Source organism: Hypomesus nipponensis, chromosome 4, assembly GCF_054491055.1.
Source record: "Hypomesus nipponensis isolate SF chromosome 4, ASM5449105v1, whole genome shotgun sequence".
NCBI lineage: Eukaryota > Metazoa > Chordata > Actinopteri > Osmeriformes > Osmeridae > Hypomesus > Hypomesus nipponensis.
The window spans coordinates 6,177,478-6,201,731 of record NC_140364.1 but is presented as its reverse complement, the minus strand read 5'-3'; the positions used below and the strand labels follow the sequence as shown (position 1 = coordinate 6,201,731).

The window sequence follows — 24,254 nt, the reverse complement described above, 5'->3', positions numbered from 1 at the left end:
TCTATAAAACTTTTCAAAATGGTCTTCATCAAGCTTTATGGTGTGATTTATTAGTTTAGATTATTATTTCATTTTATAAATGCAGAAGTATTCTCTGGAACACGATGTCTTTCTTTCAAAATGTTTATTTTGCATCAACCAAGAAGAAAATATTAAAGGGCTTACATAAGCTGAAAAGGTTAATATACAGTACTTATACACTACTTCTGTTACTTGGTGGGAACCTTTAACAAGTTTGCAATGATTAGATGTTTCAATATAACTTGATAATTACACTGAAAGCATTTCAAGTTTAAAACTAAAAGATTGATCATTGTTAAGAGCATGAAGAGCATCAATCACGTATTCTAAAGCTCATCAACATGTTTGGACTGAAGATATCTTACATAAAATATGACCTGTGATTTAAGATTGGAATGGTTAGAGTGGGCGACTAGAACGCAAACGATCACACCTACACATGTTTTAAGGTTAGGAGAAAACAGTTGATACTATCCACAATGTTTGCACACCATGCTTTTATAAGCCCTTTAACACGAAATAACTATCATTTTACAAAAGGAGAAAACAACAAAGTATACAGTGATCTTTCTGCATTCTTATTGTAAAGGTATATCTTACAAGGGAAACAATTAACCAACCCCTCAGAAAAAAATATCTACAATACTTCACCTTTCTAGAGCTAAGCACTAACATATTAAAGTGATCAATCACAGCAGGCTCTGAGATTTGAGAACAGCACTATGTGTAACGTTTCTCTTACCCCTCTTAGCAACAATGTAGGACTCAAATACAACATTGCATCAACATGTTGTTATACATACTGTACATACAGCTGTGATATAGAAACATGTTACTTGAATGCCTTTGCGGAGTCATTCAAATGTTGCTATGCAGTCGAAAGAGAAGTGTCACATATAATGCATGATTAAACTTATAAACTACTCAAAAGGGTGGCAATATCACCAACTGTACTGTATATGTGCCCTTCAGTCATGTCATATTACCAGGGTCTTCAATTTGAAAACCAACTTCTAACGCTGATTCAAGGTCTTAACTCTCACCATCTCCTCTTTGTTAGTAGTTGGCTTTGTGTGATACATATTCTAAAAAGGGGGTGAGCGTCCATAAAAAATCCATTACTTAGAAAGACACGGCCATGTGGGACTGTTCAGGTTGTACAAACAGTTCAATATCTGGTGTATGGCTGCTCTCTGTACACTCCTTTAGTTGTCCGTGCCGGTGGTGCCTTGCTGCGATTGTTAGTCCACTCTTCCTGACCTGTTTCAGAGGGAACAACAGGGACAGGTAAGGGACGAGGGAATTGCTAATATACAGCATGTAGGTCACCACTACTTGAGATGTGTTTGTGGAACTGAAAGTCACTGTTATCAGTGTGCTGCCTGAAAGTGTGACATTGGCGTGACTTGTCAAATCAAGGAAGCTACTTCAGAAACGAGTAAGTTCCACGAGGGTTTCAAAAGACTGGTGTTGACTGGAGTGGACCGACAACAAACGAGTCGTTGTCTGCAAGTTCAAACAGAAGCTCAATCACCAATCTGCGCCTTACACCTGGAAGGATCCATTCTAGATAATTGAATCAGAAGATCAAATAGCGACTTGAAAAGAGCCTGTTTAGTGTCTCCAGGCGAAAGGTCACAATTACCATTAGTCTAAATCAGCCCCCATTCACCCCCATCACTGTCGATGTGCAAGTGCCTGCGTCGATGCCAGCCTTTGTCTGATCTCCAGCCAACAGAGACTCGTCCCTTGAGCTGAAGCTCACAAAAGGCCTGTTTTCCCTGTGACAGGGTCTCAGTTGGCAGCCCCTAACCAATACTCTTTAATTAAACTTGTCAACCTTTAACTGACAATCACTTTAGAAACAGTGACCAAGGTAACCTTGCATTTTGAGAACAAGGGTGTACATCAACTGTTTTTCTGAAGGACTCCTTTGAACTGCCAGACATCCTTTTCTTCTCTACTCCAAGTCAGCACTTTGATAGGGTGGCGTGCCCGCATGGTTACAAGTGTGCACACTGTTTTGTTTCAGCTTTTTCTTCATGCTTTGTAACAATTTATTACCCAGAACATTGTGTCCACATATACATTTGTAATATCTTCTCTCCATTATTGTTATTATTAACAAGCATATCCACCATAACCATTTAATCAACATATCATCTCATAGACCATGGCAAAGGTTGCCGTCATGTACTGTATGTATATTTAGTGGGCATGAAACTGCTAGAACACAAAGACTTGACATCTGCAGATGAAAGACGACAGTTCTAAATGAGAACACATAAAAAAGCGTCGGTACTGAATACAGGACTCACACAGGGTGGAAACGTCTAAAACTGGCATGATTAACACATCCATGCTGACCATAGAGAGAGAGATTCATCTGAACAATTCACTCTTCCGTGAAGCTGTAAACTCACCGTATGAGTCATAGGATTCCCCGCTTACCACATGCCCATATTCATAATAGTCTTCTGAGCTGAAAGGAGAAGAAAAAGAGAAATGCGATCAGACAAAGTGCATTATTAAAAGGGAGATATACACAGTCTTTATACACGGTACATCCACCTCTTCTTCATGGAACGGAAGAGCGGAACAATGGAATGGAACCATGGAAACAAATTCAAGTGTTGCACAGCATGGTAACCCTTATAATGTTGTTGTTGTTGTTTTTGTTGTTGTTGTTGTTATTGTTGTTGTTATTGTTATTTAACTCTTGACAGACAGATCAGATTTGTCTTTCTTTGTTCCACCAAATCCCCCAAAATATGTAAACCCAGCAGTGAAGGAGGCTGTGCAATACCCTGCACTCTAAGACAACCAGAGCACACTGAAGGAGCCTTTAGCACACCCTCTACTGAAAGATAAGCTGCCAAGAGAGGATTAGACAAGCTACAATCACTCAAAAGTTTGTAACATCTGTGCCTTCACATGGCAATTTCCTGGCACGTCTTTTTCCACAACCTAACACTTCCATATCAGCACATATGGAGATATATGAGAGATGGCAACTTTAATGAAAAGTAAAAAGGAGGCCATCTTGCATTGAAGTTCATTTCTAGCTTTCTCTCTTTATTTATCTGCCGTCCCCGGTGAGTTGCTGACAGAACAATCCTGCTCCGGCATCATTCAGTATCAGTGGCATCGTTCAGACCCGGAGAGGTAATTCATCATAAGACTGCCACAGAGACGGCGTGGCCCATCACAGCTGAGTCCTCTCTCCCAGCCTGTCAGTCTGGCCTGTCACCCCAGCAGCCTCTCTCTCCAGCTCTGGACTGGAGAGCTGCAGGTGCCCCAGTTGGGGCTTAGCATTCAACCTCAACACCAGAAGACTTCTCGAGTAGGGAACCTTTACGATGCCCCCCCCCCTAAGCACGAAACAATCCATTCTTGATTGATAACCAAAGTGGTTTGTTGTACAAAGTGCTGTGAATCAGACAACTTGATCGGTGAGAGGCATCTCGGGATAGGATAAATACTAAGCAGTCCATGGTGTGTGTATGTAGCTTCTCTGCTTCCAGAGTGAGGATGCTCATATGCAGAAGTCACTGACTAAGGGAGAACAGATGTTGTTTTTCAGAGAGAGGTGAGATTTCTAATCAAACCTCACAGTAGAGGTGCCACCATGATCCTGCCGCTGGTGTCCAGTCGCTAAATATCTGACACCACTCTTCATGAGAGAGAGAGAGAGAGAGAGAGAGAGAGAGAGAGAGAGAGAGAGAGAGAGAGAGAGAGAGAGAGAGAGACCACAGACCACGAGAAAACCTGACAGGCTATTCAAAATAATTAGATTTCTCACCATGACCAAACTATGGGGTGCACTTTAAGGAGGACATCTCAGAACAAACATCAAATTACAGCAAGCCACCAAGTACCATTTTTCCAAAACCCATTTTTCAAGAATCGCATTGGAAACAGTGAACAAAACCCTCCCACTGCAGGCTGCAAAGACAATTAGACCATAGTTCAGAAATGTTCTGGAATGGTTTGGGAAAGGTCTCCAGACAGCTGCCAAATCAAATGCTTTCCCTTTAACGGAGAAAAGGAGGATACCAAAAGCAGTTAGGCACCTCTAATTTCTGGGGTGACATTTTGTCAATATACCCACGCTGCCTCTTTTCACCAGTGTCCTATTCTACTCAATTACCCTGAACGGTAAGTCCTCCAGAAGGTCAAAGATCCAGAGGAAATTACTGGTGCATAGTTCATGTCCTTAAATGTCCGGTCAAACACCCCTTAACACATTTAAATGTCAATCAACCAGTTATAAACAGAAATAATGAAGTTTCCATGGTGCTCTATATGTGACTGGGACTAAAACAATCAAACAGTAACGCATTAAATTCATTTTATAATGTGATTTTTTTTGTCACAGTCAAACTCCATAAACATTCCTTAAACGCTAATGATAGTGATGGAACCAAGACATTGCTGTGTTGCATAATTATAAATCTCATTTCAAAGGAAGGCTTTTAGCTTCCTGCTGGTTCACACCAGCAACATAAAGGTAATATGGCATAATAAGGCAGAGGCAACAGTGGAAAATAGTTTATCGTCTGAGAACTTTCAGTTGAAAAGACTCGCTGTGGTTTACTCCCCTGTGTATTACACATTTAGCATCCCTGGCTGTGAATCACAGCTTGGTGTACTGCAAACAGCATGGCTGGCAGCATGTGCACAAGCAAAAGATTAGATGTCCAGGGCATTTAAAAACTCCTCTGAGATATTGCCCTGTCATAGGTGTGAAAGCACTTTGACTCTAAATAGGTCAGTCTTTGATTTGACATTCATTAGCAGGGATGCGCATGTCCGGTGTTCCTATGTCTCCCAGCCCGTTAAGCAGCCAAGGCACGGCAATCTGTCTTAACTGAGGCTAAGACCTTGAGAAATAAACGCTGTGCCTATGAAGTACCCCTGTCCCGTGATCACGACGCAGGAATTTCAAACCTAGTTTTCCACAGGTATGCTCCTGCCTCTCACATGCATCTGTCATCTCCGTGAATAGGCGATCTTAACCACTGATGGTGGCGCTCCCCGGCGCCATTAGACAGATGGCCGTGTTAAATCTGAATGATGTAGTACATGTCCCCAGTGGACTTTGTTTTGCTACACCTCCATTACTCTTCCAGTCCTCTGTGATAAATCTGGGGGAAACCCAGTGAGAGAGGTGCCACATGCCCAATCTAACCCAGTCAGTTGTGCCTTTGTCGTATATTTAACAGCAGTAGAGGGAGCATGGGTAAAAACAAATGTCAAAGTCATTGTGATATCATTAGTCTCAGACAGAGAAACAGGCAATACTTCCTGGATATTCTGATATGCTTTAGGTGGGGGGGGGGGGGGGGCATTCTCGGCTCAAATTTTGAGACCAGAGGAGGACAAGAAGAAGAAACAAAAACGTGTGGGGAGTAGACCACTGTGCGGACGTGCCTGACCACTTTCTAGGATGACAATGGACTATAAAGGAAAATGGCCTAAAAATAAACATGCATATTTTCCAAAATGAGGTTCACCCAATTGAAGCTGACAAGGTCCCTCTGGGACCACCGGTTGATTGCCCGACACATGGACTGATTGCAAGGCAATCTCTCCTGCCGCACTCCTGCTGCGGTGTCCCAATGATGGACAATGGTGGTCAACGTCATGGATGTACAAATGTGTCAAATGTGGCTTGCCTGAATAGAACCCATTCCAATTACATTTACTTTCAAAAATGAGAATGGAAATCAACATAAGTGTTTTTTGTGTTGCTATTGTTATGGTTGGTTACCACGGTAGCTGTAAAATAAAGAATTTAAATGAATGCCCAGTGTATTGCAAAGTTCTCACACAATAGAACGTTTCCACAGCTCAGGAAAAAGGCAGAAACTTTTCCCTGGATCAATCCCAGGACCCCAAGGTCACCGTGCTTTTTAGCTCCAACATGTCTACCAGCATGACATTTCCTTTTTCTTAACCACACACAATGCATCTCCTAACAAAACGTTTTGATCGAAGACACAGTACATTCCCCAATAGAGTAATACTGTGCCCCTCGGTGGTCCAGGCGAAGACTGCCCTTTGCTATTCACACATGCACAGCTGTCCTCCATAGTACTCCACACCTGGATCCTGGATTGAGTTTTACAGCTGTTCCTGAGGGACATGTCTGCCCTTTGCAAGACTGTCACAGCCCTGACGGTAAATGTAGCCCTGTGGAAGCCAACGTGATAAAGAAGAGGTGCTGGCTTGCAGGGCGGAGGGGGAGGAAGATGGGGAGTGGGGGGGGGGGGGAGGAGAAAACAGGGGCGAGGGGCGTCCGTAGCCTCCCGTCTCAGTCTCACAGGTGACAGCAATGAAATAACGCTTTGTTCACGACGGAGCGGCGAGCTGGCCTAGCCCAGGATGACCTCTCCCTGTGTCCAGCCGGCGCTGGGCCGCACCTGTCATCCTCCTCAATTACCCACAGGGAGGTCAGACCTGCTCTCAGACTAATACGATTAAAGAGACTCTCCACGCCTCCTCCTCCTCCCCGTCTCCCCGCGACCTTACACCTGATTAATACCCACACGTCGCACAACCCCCCCACCCCACCGTCAGCCTCTCTCCCGAGCTTAAGCCCTTTGCTGCTTTTAATAAGTGGATGATCATTTGAATCGCTGTGCAATACAAACACTCGTAGGGAAAAGACTGCGAGTAATTGCGGTTCAGTGGACCAACGGCTCTCGACAGTTCCCCACAATGCCATAGTTGTCAGGCTGCTCCTCTTTTCAAGAACTTGTAAATGTCTTCTTGCGTGTGTCTGTGCGTTTCAAAAAGCTTGTCGAGCTAAATTCTCCTGTCTCAAGGTTATGTGCGTATATCCTTCTTTTCCTAATCAACATACAGTTGGAAAACACTACAAACACACTGGCATCTAATGAACGAAAGTGTTGAGGATTCGATTTTTGTTCATCTGGGTTACCAAGTGGCAAACACAATCCTTTAATACACAAAATCTCTTCCTCTCTCCCTGTTGGTGGTGCTGGTAGAGTGAGGGGGTGATATCATACTAGGGGAATGTTGAATTGCTTAGCTTGTTATCCTGCAGCAACAGAAGTCCTGCCACGTGGCTAGAGCTCGGATCTTCAGACTTGAAGCTCCTGAAGGCAACATGAGGCATTGTTAAGAGACTGTCGGTCCACGGATCCCAGCTCACGGTCCTCACAGGCCCTGCTCCAGCTCTGACTTGTCAGGCTGTTATGAGGGGGGACTGTCTAAAAAATGACTGCACCTTTTCCATCGAAAGATTTAATGAAATGTAACTACCTCTATAAGTGGAATGGCTTTAAAAGGAGGAGATGTTGTCGAACGATTGCAATGAAGGCACACAATGCAAACACTGTGCATGTTGTCAATCTATTTCCAAGACACAACACTGTAGGAATATAGCAGTATGCGGTCCAAACTGTGAAGGCGCCTTCTTAAACTGTCATGTAATAATAATCTTGTATCAGTTAGGAGACAAACAAATAAAAACAAACGCATGCTTGTTTGCGAGATTTATAACAACTGCTGTGTTCAATGACTAACATTGTCAGCATGATGACCAAACTCATAGCAATCAAAGGTCTGTCAAAGCCTGCCATTGTAAACAATCACTGAAAGTAATGTTGCAAGAAATTGCCAACGTCATCCTCATCATAGACATGGACAACCAATCTCCCTATAAAGCTAACTTCATAACAGATCTGAGACAGGGAAAATATCAATAAGTAAACAAAAATAAGTAAATAAACTGAAGCAGCTGTCTCTGGAGGCATCCATTTCCAAAGGCTGAGCCCATTAGTTTTCGTATGTAGCCAGATAACAGATCAGAAAATCTTTTTGAGCCCACCAGGCCTCTAGGCACCAGTTTTTACATGATGGACTCTATTTTTCTCCCGCCCTGAGCCTTCGTGATTATTCACGAGGCCGCTTTTAAAACAAATATCTGCAGATACCCAGGGCCAGCCTGCCTTTCCCTCAGCGAGCGTCTGCTGATCCAACAGCCAGCACATCAAGATGTGCCCCTTAGTCTCTCAGCACAGCAGAGCAGAGCAGAGCAGAGCAGAGCAGAGAGAGGGATGCTGCTCCCAAAGAGACAGTGTGAGAGACGTACGATGTCTAGCTGACATCCTGGAACGAGCACAAAAGGAAAACATCAAGCATCCAGCGCACAAAAGCAGGGGACAAGCTAATATGTAGTTTTTTTTTTCCATTCTTTTTCTCCATTTTTTTTTCTTTTTACAGCTGACTCTAATGCAATTTCTTGACATCTTAAGTGCAGTAACAATCACGCCCTCTTTGAAACTGCTCACGCAGGCAAAAAATAAAGGTGAAACATTGTGTGACACAGATGCAAGATTAATAAAACGGAGAGACACGAGCAAACAAACCACCAACCTAAAGGAGAGCCTTCGACCTTATGTGACATGGGGAGGGTGATCGTTCCCTTGATATGAGAAAATCGATACTCTTTATTTAGCCATGCAGGACCCTCTGTTTTACATAATGCAGACATTTGGTGCTCCATTGCCGCAATGGACAAAAAGCCAAACGTGTTAATGTTGGCTTGAATGTCAGTCAGACCAAGCTATCACATCATCGCACAAATGTAAAAAGGTTGTAAGATTTTGATCCACATTTACGCCATTTCCAAATGACCAAATGTAATAACTGTAATAGTTGATCTGACACAAGTTGCCATTATGAAACTCGTTCCCAGTCTTTTTCAAATGCATTTCTCTTTTTCCACTGAGGGGTTCCATCCAAAAGACATGCGCTGAACTCAGTTGAGTAACGGCCCCTTCCATATGTTATCAGATATTTAAATTATACCTTGTGTAGTCCTTCTAATAACATCATAATCCACTGATATATGCTATTAATTACTTCATGATGTCCCCCCATTTACACATTATTCACAGCTGCTATCAGAGACACAAGTAGATCTATCTTGCAACCTTGGCCAATCACATCGAGGCAACTTTTTCAGAATCCAAGTATAAATTCAGATAATCTCTCTGAAAAAGGGATTGATTTAAAGGTCAACTTAAAACATCTCAGACCAAGTAAAATACCATACGATGGTCTTTCTACTGACGATCCATATACTTCTTTGCACAACCAAAACAAGCTTGGGATGAAAGACACTTGATTGGTATAAAACCTAGTGTTCATGGCTCTGAAAACCAAGAGGTGGTTACTTACTTTTGTCCTTGATTGCTGTAGTTGTTGTCATACGATTCATAGCCCTGATCATCGTAAGCTGTCCCATATCCATCGTCATAATCCTAGAGTGAGAGGGCAAACGGCAAACATGTTCACACAATCAGGAATAACCAGTTCACATTGACAAATGGAATACATCCTTACTGAAAAATATGCCTCATTAAGGTTGATGTTTCTTAGAAATGACTGAGCAGTGCTTTGTGATAGATTTGAAATGCAAATCATTTTAATGTTGTTGTTGTTCTTTGTTATGTCTGTAACCCCATTAAGTAAAAAAAACATTTTTTTAAAGAGAGAGTTGTTTTCAACATATTGTAACACTTGCATCATTGTGGATATGGATGATCCCATCCATTGTATTGTATTGTTGATATCAGGAGGCGTAGGAAGACTGTGTTGGCCTATGCATCAAAGTGACAACCCCGGCATGGTCCTCATCTCACTGTCGACTGTGTGACAGCCAGATGTATCGACTCATGCCCTGACTCTGTTTCATCGCCATCTCTGAAGATGAGCCTTGAACATCTGTTTGTGCTCCAGCGATCTCCACCAGCACCCCCGCCCCCTGCCTCACCACCTCCCCCGCCCCCTGCCTCACCCTGCCCCGGTCCCCCCCCTCGTCATAAGGAACATCAAAGGGAAGCAGTGGCACACCCGTCCTAATTTAGGATAAATGGGACTTATGTTCCACAAAAGACGTCGACCCCTTGCGACACATCTCTCATCCCCACACACACTTGTGCGTTAATTCCATCTGTCCTTCATTTGCATGCATGAAATGAATGGCTGTGAGATTTAGCAACAGAGGAAAATACTCATCAAATCCATATTATTATTAAGGGCCTAATTCCTGATTACCAACATGCTCTTGCCAAATTACACTATTCAAATTTGGTCTTTTATCTTTAATCCCCAGGAAAACTCATGAAAGTTTATCAGAACGGCTGGTTCATTGCTAACATGTCATTTTTGGCAGGAAGCTTTTATTTGTGAAAATCTATGCAATACAAACAGAGGGAAAATAAATGTTCCATGAATTACAATATTGAATGACAGGAAGCTTCTGTAAAATTATAAAAAGTAAATCCATATACCACCAGTGCATTTTTAGTATTCATTGCCTGTCTCACACATAAAATACATTAGTCTCCTTGAATCTGAAATGCAAAGGAATATTTTATCTAGAATTGGAAGTCTAACTTTGTTAAACTGCTACTGTGAAAGAACATCATCTAAGAAAAAAAAATCTGACTGCACTGATGTTCCAGCAAGTTATTTTCGCTTTGTCCAGTGAAATAAAGGGTCTGAGAATATTTGATGCTCATGTTCCCATCAAGCATCTGAGACAGAACAAGTTTACATGACGAGACTGTATACAAGGACCTGGGAGACGTCCTTTGTTCACACCTTAGCTAAGCGTGTAACTTGCACAGACATTCAGATAAGCGTTAATGAATAACATTATAAGAAAAGATTTGTTCCAACAGACATTGCAGAGAAGAACGAGATGAATGTCGCAACTGTGCTGAGGTTGCATATACATCGTCTCCATTTCAGGGGGGGGGGGGGAATACCCTCAAGGTACTATCGGAATAATCATTCCCAATGCCCTGGACCCGAAGAGCTATCCCACTGATCAGAGCTTGCAGGGGATCTGTGAACAGTAACATAATGAGACTACATTTGGTTCAACGGAAGGCGACATTGCAAAGCCAACCCTAATCATGGCCTCATCACATGCAACATGCCGTAACCACGGGTGATGGCCATGTAGCTTACTGTATTTGATAGCACCAAAAATAGCACACCCTCGTTACCTTTTATCATGAGCTTGTTACAATTTCAAAGGTTTCATTCTAGTCTTTGTCTCACTGTTAACTCTATCTAGGTACTGCCGATTTGGCCATGTTGGGTGGTGGAAACTGTCACATTGAAGCTTAACAATGGCATGTTATTGCCGTTTGTTTGGACCAGACACACTATTAAGTGTGTTGTGGTGAAATGTAAGAGAGAAGCGTCTGTGTTACTAACCGTGTCAACTGCTGTCAGGGTTGCAACAGCTGTCAGTATGTTTAGTTATTTTGGTTAAGTGGATGGCCTTTGCACAATTCAAATGAGTTTCTAGAATAGGAATAGACAGTTAAGGCTAATCACTAACCTTAGTTTTGTGTGTAGCAGGGCCGACAAGCGGGGCCCACTAACAGCAGTAATGTCAGTAAACTAGCTGAATGAAACATTCTGTGGAGCAAAATGAGGGCACGCGTGGTGCTAATACAATCAAGCAAGCTACATTTCCAAGTTTATAGCGGATTAGCATGTTGGGAAGAGAAGGACAGAAATAGAGGGAGAAAGAGAGGAGTGCAGGCAGGGTAGAGGAGATAGTGAGGAGGGGAGAGAACAAGAGTGAACCGGCAGCAGCCCCTAAGTGAGTCTTTCATTTGTATGCCAGTGGATGGCTGAGAGGCATGTTGTTAAAAGATAAGGCCTGCCCTCTGAGGCCACTAAAGACTTACAGAGGGCCTGGCACTGCATGTTTGAACAACAGTATCACAGTCGCTACACTGTGCTCTACAATAGCACCGCAACAGATAGGGATGTCACTGAAAAAGAGAGAAGGCAGTTGGAGCAGAACATGACTTGTCCTCTCCTCTTACACTTCAAATATTAGACAGGTTGTTTATCATCCATAGCAGTACCAGCAGTGTGCCTAATTCTCATGCTGTTTTGGGAAACCTGTTTCCAAGCACTGAAGGAATTATCGAAAACTGGGGCAAAAAAACAAACAAACTTGAAGAAAAACTTTCAAAGAAAAACACATATTAATCTATGGTGAGAAGTTTCTCACAGATCATTATTTACTTCTAATCAGCCATGTACAATAAAACCTCATTTTTCCAGTACTTGATTGCCTTTCTAAAGCAAGCCATACTGCTGCACATTAAAGTAGATCTTCCATGTGGACACACAACCATCAGAGTGTATTCAGAAGCACTACACTGTTGTCAGCAGCAATTACAACTCATCGATCCTTCAGAGTCAGCAAGATGGACTAATTCTCATAAGGCCTAAACCAGAGCACTCTGAGGGACTTATAATATACAAAACTGACCACATGCATCAAGCAGTGCTTTGTCTCTTAGCCAGAGGGATTATGGTTCTTATCTGCCATGAATTCAAACAGATGTGGTGTGTGAAATAACTTGCCACATCTCATCACTGCAGCCTACAACCAGTCAAGATAAAACATCAGTCAAGATCACTCACAAAATAAACTCATGGATGCTTTATGTTTGGCCTGACATGGGTCAGAGGCATTGCACTTTGTGTATCTAGTCAGCTAACAGCACCTTTAAAAACATACTGTCAAAGTGTGTAAGTACAGTGTACAGTAACTTGACCAGCCTTTTGAGATGGTTTCTTCTCACAGTGACAAAATTACCCTTTTTTCATGCAACTGTTTGCCAGCTCCATAATCTACACTAGATACTGTCCCACAGATACCTCCACAGGACTGCCTTTTGTGAGTGTATCATATAAATGTTCCATCTCTCCTAATTCCGCACTGACGCATTTCTAATTATAAAACCAAATTTAACTGGAAAGTGCCTGTTTTGTGGTGAGCAGTAAGAAATGGATGGATAACATTCAGAATAATAGGGATTACGTTATGTCTAATTCCATCCCAATGGGATGAGTGGCAGGTAAGAAGAGGGTCCCTTAAAGCATTGTGAAATACATGAAATTAGATTTGGATGCAATTACCATGCCTTGCAATCAAATTGAGAGTCCCAGACTGATCCCAGCAAATAATCACATTTCTATGATTTTGTAAAGTAGCAATTGGATTCAAAATAATTTGATACCACTACTTACTGTACAAATCAAATCTCAAATGAAAGTGAATAAAGCAGGCCGCATCAACAAAAAACAACAATATCCAAGTATCATTCAAGCATCAAAAACCGTCTGCAGGTACATAGATGAAACAGCTTGAAACTTAAGGGGCATCCTGATCTTTGGTCCTGAGGCCAAGGCAGGGAGCAACACACTAAAGATGTGCAACAATCGGTGAGTCATTTCGACAAGCTTGAGGTCATATCTTTCTTTCTCATTTTCATAGATGGGTACACAAGCCTGGCTATTTGTTAGCACTCACAGGAACAGCAGTGCTGGAGCCCTGCTTTCTCGGATGGAGGCGAGGAACTCATTCAGACTCTAATTCGCAGCGATACGGTGAGATTTATCATCGGACAGATGTTTGTGCTGTTTTTTTTTCCCTCCCAGATACACAGGTGCAGATGTCGGGGGATGCAGTTTACAACTGTGACAATGATGGGAAACAGCTGGTCCAGAAGTCGTTTTCTATGACCTCCACACATTTGAATTGTAACCTCTGAATAAACCTGTCAGATGTTGTTAGGTATGGGTTGGCGGGGCAATCTTCCAAGTGAGGCCAGCTCCTCTCACCCTCTCTCTGCTAAATATGCTACGTTGATGCCAATGTCCCTGGGGAGCAAGTCTTGACAGTACAGCACAAGTCCCTTTTGGCCAATGCACAAAGACTCAGACTTTCAGAGTAATATATTCATTTCAGGCAGCTGTTCATCTTTTTGCATGGCTCCCTTAAGATAGGTCAGGAGAAACCAAAACACAACAACGCCTACATACAAGATAAACACTCCTCTACAAAAATCACAGTATCTTAGGATGTATCAGGAAGTGTTGATTTGAGCTTGTGTTTACTGCTTTGTGTGCCCGCAAATACGTACGAGTATGTGTGCTGCCCGATACGTATTGCCCCAAACGTTCATATTAACATTTCAGAAGCTTGTGTGTACACAATAACCTCTGCGGTAGGAATACTCACATATTCACCATACGTGTCCTGCGCTATGGGCGGTGGTGGTCTGTAGCCTGCTGGAGGGGGCGCCCCTCGTGCCCTCTGTGCGGGTACGCCTCTGCCCCTGGTGGAGGGGGCCCGGCTGGGGGGAGCGCCTCTGGGCGCTGCTCCTCGAGGTACAGCTGCATGTGGTGGGGGCACTCCTCCACGACTCCTGGAGCACCAGAGAAACAGGTTTCAGGAGGACCAGAGCATGAGCATGGATGCATCCATTTTATGGATGTCATATGATTATAGTACTGTATGATTGTGCATCAACTCAATGAATGTTCGTCAATAACAAGCCAACGGAGTAAGTAAACTTCCCTCATTGTATTTGTTTAGCTAAAATGAACAACCCCTATAGACAAACAGACTCTATAACAAGTCAGGCGAGTCTTCAGCAACCACGTGTTTCTATACATGGCTGCATACGACTTACTGTGAACCTGCCAGCGGAACTGCTCCCTTATCGCACTCAAATTAGCCATGGTAAATGCTAATTACGGTGCAATTCAAAACATACCCAATTATATTCTATCTCAGAGCAATATAAACATATCTTCACTGTGACCTTGTTTATCTCAAAAGCTGATGAAAAGATATGTTTACTTTTATAAACACAATGAAAAAAAATACATTATTTAGCATTCTCTTTCCAAATATGCTTTTGATGCTGTAGAGGACTTGCTCAGGATGATAGAATCTTGTTAAGGCAAGGGGTTGTTGTTTGTTTATCTTAGGAGCTCTCGGAGGAGCTATGTAGATCTTAAAGGGGATATGTTCAGACAATCAGCTGTGCATAGTAATACTCATTTCGAAGCCAGGGCTGCTATGAAGGAGAGGAGTGCAGGCTACGTTACAACAGTCGCTGAGATGCATGCCCGTTCAGAAAATATGCTACACTTCAAAGTAAAATAATTTCAATGTCAATCCAAATGGCAGATAGTAAACACATTCTCCTCTTGGGAGATGCCCATCCCCCCAACCACAAGCATATCTGCAAACACCAACATGCACACAAACACCAACGTAAACACAGACACCGTCGTCGTTGAAGGTTGAAGGCACACACACACACACAGACACACGCACACACTCCTTGGCAGCAGGATACCTAAGGGGGCCAGGAGCAGGTGTCCCTCGTCCACGGGCGACTGGCTTGCCCCTCACCGCTGGCACCTTGGCATCCTCTGAGCCGCCATTCAGGTACGTGAGCTCCTGCAACTGGGCCTGTCTTATCTCATCATTGTAATCCTGCAGACAGAGGCAACACGGAAACACACACACAACACCCCCCCCACACACACACACACACACACGCACGCACAGAATGTGCCCACACAGACACAGAAACACACACCCCTTCAATTACACCGTATTAAATTATGTCCTTTATCTCCAGGGTTATAGCCCCGGGAATATCTAATTAATGTACTTTACAGTACTGCCGTGACCGCCGCTCCCGAGGCAGCAAAACATTTCAGATCCCCCAGTGATAAATCCAGAGACCCCATTTGGCTTTATCATCGCACACAGTTGTTTTCACCGCTGAATGAAACAAGCAATTAATATGGAAATAAGTCTTTAATCATAATACGATTGAGATGATTGTCATGTGTCTCATCCGCATCAATACCTATATTTGTGAAGGGAATTACAGGAATAATTAATGATGGGAAATAAATCATCATGGCTGAGAGCCATGTGCTGGATCATACATAATAGATGGGCTAAGAGTAAATAAACTCCCTGTATGGGTGTCCCAGAGAGAGTTGTCTCATGCGGAATGATGTCTGCCCGTGTCACTGAGACTCACAGGTAGACACAGTGAATCAAACTACCCCCACAGTCTCCTGCTAGGTCTACTAAGTGTCTGCAGCAGAGGCGCTCAGACGGTCTCGTCTTAAGGCCATGGTGCTATTTCTGCACACTATGTTCTCCTTGAGTACACAGAGGCTGTGCCGCGAATGCCTTGATTGAAATCAGCGAGCAGGCGAACCTTGTGTTATGAAAAAGAGAGGAGCAGGAGTTTATGGGAAACTGTGAAGAGAAGGAGGAATGTACCGGTATGAGGAACTTCTTGATCTCTTCTAGAGCGTGACCCATCCTGGCGTAGGCCTCGGCCGGAGGCGCAAACACCTCGATGAGGACGTGGAGGTCTTCGTTCAGGTGATGATATTTGGCCTCTCCACTCTTCCGTAGTTCTTCCTCCTGTTGGTGCAGCACAAAAGGTGTTTGCAGGTCAGATTTGCCCTTGTGGAGAGTGGGTGTGGGGGTCAGGTCTAAAGCAACAAACTCTGCTTTGTCAAAAAGCCTAGCTGAGTCACGATGCCAGAGAGAAGTTGGCTGTTTTCAACTTGACAAATCAACCAATTGGTTTGTGACTTGAGAATGGAAAGATCTCTGTTATTTGAACGCTATCCGGAGAACACAAGAATAGATTTGCTTATACTTGAGTTGCTTCATTTCCATGAACAAATGACGCCTCCAGCCCCAATCAGTCAGCGCTTAGTTGCTAGTGTGCTTGTGCTGATGTCAGACCCAACCAATCAATCACTTGGGTCTTCCCGCAGCTGTCTTTATTATAAATGTACCGATGGAACCAGCTGAGAACAACACATGGCTGTAAGAGCCCTGATGTGTTTGAGCTGTGTGTCACTTCATAGTTCATCCTCAGTGTCCAGAAAGACAACCATTGAGGAGATTGTGTGGATGCAATGTTTGATCTAAAATAATACTCATTTAGCCTAAAGTCTCAAACATGGATTAAGGGATAGCATTCATTCATTACAGCACTTAAATATATTACTGTATGGTTGCTTACATTTAATGGGGGTTTATGATCCGTGTCATACCATAGAAAATGGTAGTTCTGAAATTATTAAACCCATAACCTGGCCAGTATATATAGATCATAGATGCGTTGAAAGTGGACAGGCTAGACTCTGTATTCATTACCTCGGCCCAAGCAATAACAGCAGGTTCAACATCCCTGTTTGCTGGCGGCTTCGCTACATATCACTTCCTTTCTCCAGCACCACGCGAGGCAATGTCTCTGATGTCACGTAATTATAAATAACCTTCTTTTAAGAGTGCCCGTGGTATGTTAATGATATGGTAATTTCTCCCATAAATCTGAGTTTTACGAGAGGAGGGCTCCTTTGTGTATGCTGTAGCACCACATTGACAGAACTGCTGCCATCGGGAGGTGTGTGTGTGTGTGCGCGCGCGTGCGTGTGTGTGTGCGTGTATTACACTGATCTGCACTCATAGCCCCTTTCACAGCACTGATAAGAGGCATCAGCGCCAACCAGTCATCCTACAGGGGCTGAGCAGCCCATGGCAGCAGATTAACAGCTGTCTGTTCCTTTTATCTATTGGCAGAATCTTGGTTTATATTTCTCCCCGCAAATCTCTTTATCAAGCAGCACTGAGCCCTGGACACTGAGAGGCACAACAAAAATATTGGACAAAGAGCTCCACAGGAGCTCGATAAATAGAAATCATGTTTAGCTCCGAGCATTGAAAAATATGCAAAGACTAATAGTTGTTGCAGCTGGCATCTTGTTATCACAGATGCAAAATAACAGAATAGCCACAGTACTGATTGAATTATAGAATGAGGAAGGGTAAGCAGTTATGATGAGTCATGGAAAAAAAATAAAAGGCCATTTGAATCTAGACATGAATCCACTACGCATTGTTTCCACGAGAGCGACCCTGAAACCAAACTTGTTATGCTTGGTTTAACATTGCCGCCAGCTAGGCAGTACAGGAAATACAACCACAATCAATTACCGAATACCAGGTTAATTTATGCTCATTATCTCAAAATCATACAATTAATACAAAATAAAAACAAATGTTACCATTTATATCTGACAGCTCAGTTGTTTACATCACTCTAATTAACCAAGAAGCCAAAGTAATTTAGAAAGTTCAAGTTCATAAGAGTGAAACTCCTAAAGATAATAATTAATCAGGTAGTTATGGTATAAAGTCCAGGAACGAAAACTCTGAAGGGCCTTTTTTTCCACTCTATGTTGACAGCTTCTGACAAGCAGAGGGTCATCCCCTCATCAACAGAAGAGAGGGGGGCAGATTCAGTCCACAGTGGCGTTCCTCTAAACAATCTACACAAGACAAAAACCCACAAGCGACAAACCTTCAAGAAAGTCTGAGGGCTTCATACAATGTATCCTCTGAGCCTTTAGAAGATATCTCATGGAGATAAAAACCCTGCTTGATCTATACACATATTTCACCATAGAGACATCCTCACTGAGTGGCTGCTCACGCTCTGCACGGTCTCAACAGTGTCTGCAGCATACCTTCAGCCCAAGTCTGAACACACTCAGACACTCTTGCGGGGATTCACATCAACCAGGTTTTAGTGCACCCAAGTGTTTTTCCAGAGTCTGGGTGGTTGAACCATGCATATCATCATGATTCTGCTCATTCTAAAGGCCCCCTCCAGGCACAAGAAAACCTTTTTTCTCTCTGAACACGCAAGCAAAAACCTGTCATTCTTAGAGTCACACAGCTACGTGACTTATGCGTGGTATTTCTAGCACTGTAAAACACAGTGGGTTTCGAGGAATACAGGGAACATTTTTACTTTCACCCTAAATGTATTCAAGAGCGGAAAACTGAGGAAATTCAAACGAATGGCTAATCGGGGAGTGATTTTGCAAAACTCTCAGTCTCACTGAGAGTTCAATCAACGAGCCTCCAGTGACTGTTGACATGAGAGGCTGCTCAGGTCAGCACATGTTCTGAGACCTGTTCTCTCACCTTGGTGACCAAGAGAAATCAGCCATCGCAGGCTATTGATCACAGCCATCAAAAGGGATAGAGCAAAATCCTTGATAACTGAAAACACCCATGACAATCAGACAAGCAGTATCTGCAACACATCTTGGCTTGTTGGTATGTTATTGATACCTTTCCACAGACAACATCCGATTGAATTAGCTTTGATAACAATGATGATGGACGACGGCAGAGGGAGAAGCATAAATACTTAAAAAGGCAAAGGAAGGGATGAGAAATGTACCTTTTCTTTGTCTCTCATGGATCCTTTTCCAAGAATTGACATCTTTGTCAGAGTGTCCTCCTGTAGTCTTTTTAACGAGTTCCCACGTGGCCCCAGTAGTTTGCCCACAAAGTTGAACTAGAAAAGAGAACAAACAAGTTGCCATGAGGATCTGTGTGTTTGTGATAAAAGGAGACATTGCGTGTGACAGATGAGTTTGGCAAAAACTATATTTCTGATTCCAGCTTATAGAGAGTGAAGACAAATTTCAACAAACTGTTTAACTTTTTCTTACATTTTCGTAGTTCAAGTTTACCATAAATTGACTTTAGTATCTCAGCCACACCTTGGTTTTTCACAACTTCTTGTACATCCACTGTTATCTCTTAGGAAATAGCACAGAACTTTATTAAACAGCCAAATCATTTAAACCACATAAATGTTACACGCAAAATCATATTGTTACCACAATTTCTACCACCATTCCTATTTCTACAGTATGTGACCACTTTATCTATGTGTTTTGAGATTTGTGAGAGGCAGCAGACATTGGTTGCTATTTTCATTCAGCGGACACAGACTACTATTAAGGTAATGCAAGACCAAATGAGAACAGGGAGAGCAAAACCCTCAGCTGGAGATTAATCTAGAGAGAGAGACAGAAAAAGACAGAGAAAGAGAAAGAGAGACAGAGATAGGGGGGGGAGAAAGAGCGGAAAGACAGAGACAGAGAAACAGGAGAAAGGCTGCTCTCTCCTGTTCATGGTCACTATCCCTTTAACAGTGAGTTATACAGCTGTCTCCCACAGCTCTCTGGGTCATTAATTAGCAGAGAGGAAAGGGGAAAAAAAGTCATTTTTGTTCTACACCTCACCTATGTCTCCTGCCTTTTGTTCCCTCACCGAGAGCTTATTAGTAGGCTCCCGCCAGCTTCTGTACAAGGGATCATGGTGCCAAGTTTAAGAGTGATTCACTCACATGCATTGGTCAGTCTACTGAGTTCATTTGCTATTTGTTCTATTTCTATATACAGGCTTTTAGATACTTACCCAGGTACTTAACTGTCGGATTGAAAACAAAAATTTGAAGTAAAACATAAATTGTGGTATAAAGGCCAATTTAAGCAGTTGTATTATTGTCTGACCAAGCATAATTTGCCCCAATATCCTGTTCCTTAACCACCATCCTGTTCCAAAAGATGTGTCTTTATATTTGATATACTGTAGAATAGACATAATTCCCCATACCCCTCCATCATTCTCTATTTCTTCTTCATCATTGTGTCGACATTATGTTGGCTGCACTAAAGGGGCAATGTTCCTCCGGCACTTATAATGACCAAGGGGAATTGTCTAGCAATGCCAAACAGTATCTAGCAATGTGTATATTGGAATATTGTATCTTTTGAAACAAAACAAAGCAGTTGTCATTTAATCAATTCCAACCCACCTGTGGTACACTTACCCTAGCACAACCCTGGCATGGGTGATTTCAGAAGTGGGCCAGATGTACATCTGTGACAAATTTTGAGAGCTTATCTTTCGGTGTTTTGATGCAGTATTTTAAAGGCTTTTTTATTTACAGAAAGATTACTCTTATTTGCTTCAGAGTTTACCAGTTTAATGGCTCTAAGTGCCGATGATCTTTATCTGGATGTTAAACATAGACGATTCCTAATGCGGGGTTTAAAAACGTAACCAACAGCACAGCAAAGCACAAATGTTGTATAAAAAGTTCCTTGCATTAAAAATAGAGAAATGCTTTGATTACAAACAAATGTATTGAACGCGAACAGCACCAGGATCTATCAAAAGTATAAGATAATAATATCATCTGTCTCCAATTTACATCCAGAAGTATAGTGACTGTTTACCAAACCTTCTGCTTTTGGGATTCATGATACACCTTCTTTAGATGAATTGCTAATGATAATGCTTGTCCAGGCTAGACCAAAATCGAATGTCTCTCTCCCCTTCCATTTGGGTTGCTGGTAGCTTTAATTATAGCCCTCGTTCACAGCCACAGCTGAGGGACTCTGGATGATAGTGGTCCTAGCAACATGTACAGCTAAAACCACAGCATTTTCATCCACAAATCTATTTGGCAGTTGAGGAGGAGAGGGATAGGGGTTTGGGGATGATTAAAAAGTCAGGCGACACAAGGAGGAAAAGGATCTATGATTAATCACACTTAACCGAGGGGGGTGTGGGCGCACATCTAACATCTTTTCATCATTTCCTGAATGTATTACAGTGAGCCTAGCAAGAGGTGCGTTCAGAGAAAACCAGCACGCAGCAATTCTGCTGAGGACAGCGGGAAAGGGCCGACAGCAGAAGGATAAATCACTATCACAACCACCGGGAAAAGGACACAGTCTAAACCGAAACTCAACCGGTAGGGCTACTCATGCCTCCAAAGTGGCCTGTGGTGCTTTTCACACAAAGAGGCTTGTTGGAGAGCACACATTGACATCAAAATGGATCACAACTGTAACACTGGGGAGGAAGCTGTATAATTTCCAATCTCTCATGCTAGTGAAGTCGTATTCTGGAATGAACAAAAGTCAAACAATAATGACTTTATGGCCATTATGTCAGAGACAAGGAAAACAATTACCAGCAGTTAATATAAAAATGTGAAACCTCTAGCTTTTTTCTTTCTCCCACTTTCCATTTAAGAGGTATTTAGGTATTCAGTGGAGAGAAATCATTTCTATCCTAAAAAATAGACGTTTGAAAACGACCTGTGTCCTTGTCTGTTCACAATGATGCAACACAAAGCTTTTACAATGGACACAATGAACGCGACCTCCTCTCAACATAAGCCTATGTGGCCATTTGGAAAATGGCTGTGCCACTTGAACACGGAAAGCCAAAAGGTGATGTTTGTGGTTCAGAGGAAAAACCATTCAAGTCACACCGATCACTCTCACCATTGCTACCTGTCAGATAGAACAAATTGAATTTGTCTTCCTTCGGTGGCTTGTTGGAGCCCTAAACATCATATTAGTGGCTCCACTTATCAAACCTGTCAAAGCAAATCTGTTTAGCTGCAACCCTATGAGACACACACAGGTCTCCCGATGTCATTACTTAAGTTCCTGACCAAAAAATAAAAGTCATTGTTTGACAACAAACTGTTTAAAGAAGCTCTCACAAATACAGTTTAGAGTTTGGCAGTATCCCACGATAAAGCCCTGAATGATGAACATGAACAATACCAAGCCATTGTGGAGACCAACCAACAGCAGCACCAGATGTCCTCAGATGAGAATCCAAACCCATAACAGCAAATCTTCTTTTCGTGAAAAGTCACGGGGCTGCGCATGGGCTCTTCAACTGCCTGTCCTGATTGGCCAGGTCACCCATAGACAGATAGACAGACATTTCCCGAGGACCTAGACGAAAGTGTTAGTGACGTCGCCATCTGAGAGGAAGCCCTCTCTCTTTTACACTAGCCCGCTCGCCACGCTCCCTGTGGGACAGCTCTGTGATGCAGGTCGCACAAGTTGCCATTAAATGTCTTGGTGGTCATCGCTTCAGCGGTCTCAATAGCTCCCTTCACAAGGCAAAAGCATTATCACTCAAACAGTATGTGGCTTTTCATCCTCGCATACAGGTCAGGGTGAACCTTCATGTTCCATTAGATTTTTTGAGGGTCGTATGTACGGGGGGGGTGAGCCTTTTGCCTCGCCCTGCTGGGGTCCACCTGCCTTCATCTGACCCATTCCTACTGCCATTCCATTTTTAACTATTGTGCTCGTTCCCTTTGTTCAACATCTAGTGCACCACGTTTTGCATTCAAAATACTTTTTTTGTTATCTTTTTAAAAGGAAATGAAAATCAAAGAAATGACAAAAGCAAGCGAGACCCAATTTCAAAAGCAACCATCTTTGCACAAAATATGATCATATTAACAGATGCAAGCGACCACTGTGAAGTCAGTGTGGGGGGAGAGGAAAGGTCTTGTACATTTCTGTTCTGAAAACTATCCCAGTTCTGTCAATTCTTTTTTTATATGTGTGGCTTAGCAGGCTTTTATTTTCTTGCAATCACGCTTTTTATTACAAAAGAACAAACACAAAATCACATTTTGCATTCAGAAACTCTAAACACACGCAAACACACACACACATGAACAAACACACAAGCATACCTACACACATCACAAGATACAGTAACTGAGTATCTGCATGCAAATAGGATCTGTGAAGCCTTCATATTTCCAGTACTTACTTTGGGAAATTGTTTGACGGGTATTAACACTTTCTGCCCCAGTTTCATGTTCTTGTTGATGACGACGTCAATGAACTTCTCATCCTCCTTTCCTTCATCTTTCTGAATTTTTTCGATTTCTAGACAGGGAAATAAAAAAAGACAAACCATCAATAACTAGCTGTTAACCAGCATCTTACAATCAGAGAAACTCTCCAAAAGTGTTCAAAGATCGTTTGTTCCCACTAATGAACTGACACAATGGCGTTGGAGTTTGCTTGGTTGCCACTCATGCTCACACCTTTTTTTTCTGTCTGCTCAGTCAACCGTGAAATAGCCTCTTTTGGCTATGCTGTAATTTAATTGGATGTGGTTATATTCATATCAGGGCCATTCATCGTACCCATTGGATGATTCTCTCCAGTGGCGATACTTTGCGGTCTGAGAGAAGATTTCGATTTTTGCCAACACTTGAATAGCTTTCATGTGCTATGGAGAAAGGGAAAAGAAACGATAATGAGGACACTCGCGTGTTCAGAACTGTACACCTTGAGGGTAGTGAAAATATTGGCCGTCATGGTTCCTTTCATTTAAAAGGTGCTCTTTGATGTATTTGGAGATGTCACCTTGAAGGTTCAATGAGATGTAGAACATCTGTGTTTCAGTGCCACTAGAATGGTAATGCAGAAAGGCCAGGTGAGGAGAGAAGAAGGGTAACGCCCAAGCCTTCGGGCTCCAAAAGGTCAGCGGAAACTTTGCCGAAAGGTGAGCAGCCAAACTTCAGCCGACATGCACTAATTCTTTACACACACGTGCATGGAGCGTGTGCTGGTATTTTTCATTTACAGTGGGTCACGATGACACACTG

The 24,254-nt window shown here is 42.7% G+C and overlaps 1 protein-coding gene across 1 annotated transcript; it reads right to left on the bottom strand.

Moving 5' to 3' along the window:
• Positions 1 to 141: 141 nt before the first annotated feature.
• On the bottom strand, positions 142 to 23,793 carry khdrbs3 (KH domain containing, RNA binding, signal transduction associated 3). The gene is made up of 9 exons (XM_084695962.1): positions 23,790 to 23,793; positions 23,408 to 23,526; positions 19,194 to 19,310; positions 16,202 to 16,348; positions 15,252 to 15,391; positions 14,123 to 14,309; positions 9,235 to 9,317; positions 2,445 to 2,503; positions 142 to 1,281 (listed from the first exon to the last, which is right to left on the bottom strand). Exons 1-9 carry the CDS (start codon positions 23,791 to 23,793, stop codon positions 1,190 to 1,192), a joined length of 948 nt encoding a protein of 315 aa, XP_084552088.1. The 3' UTR covers positions 142 to 1,189.
• Between the last annotated feature and the right edge of the window lie 461 nt (positions 23,794 to 24,254).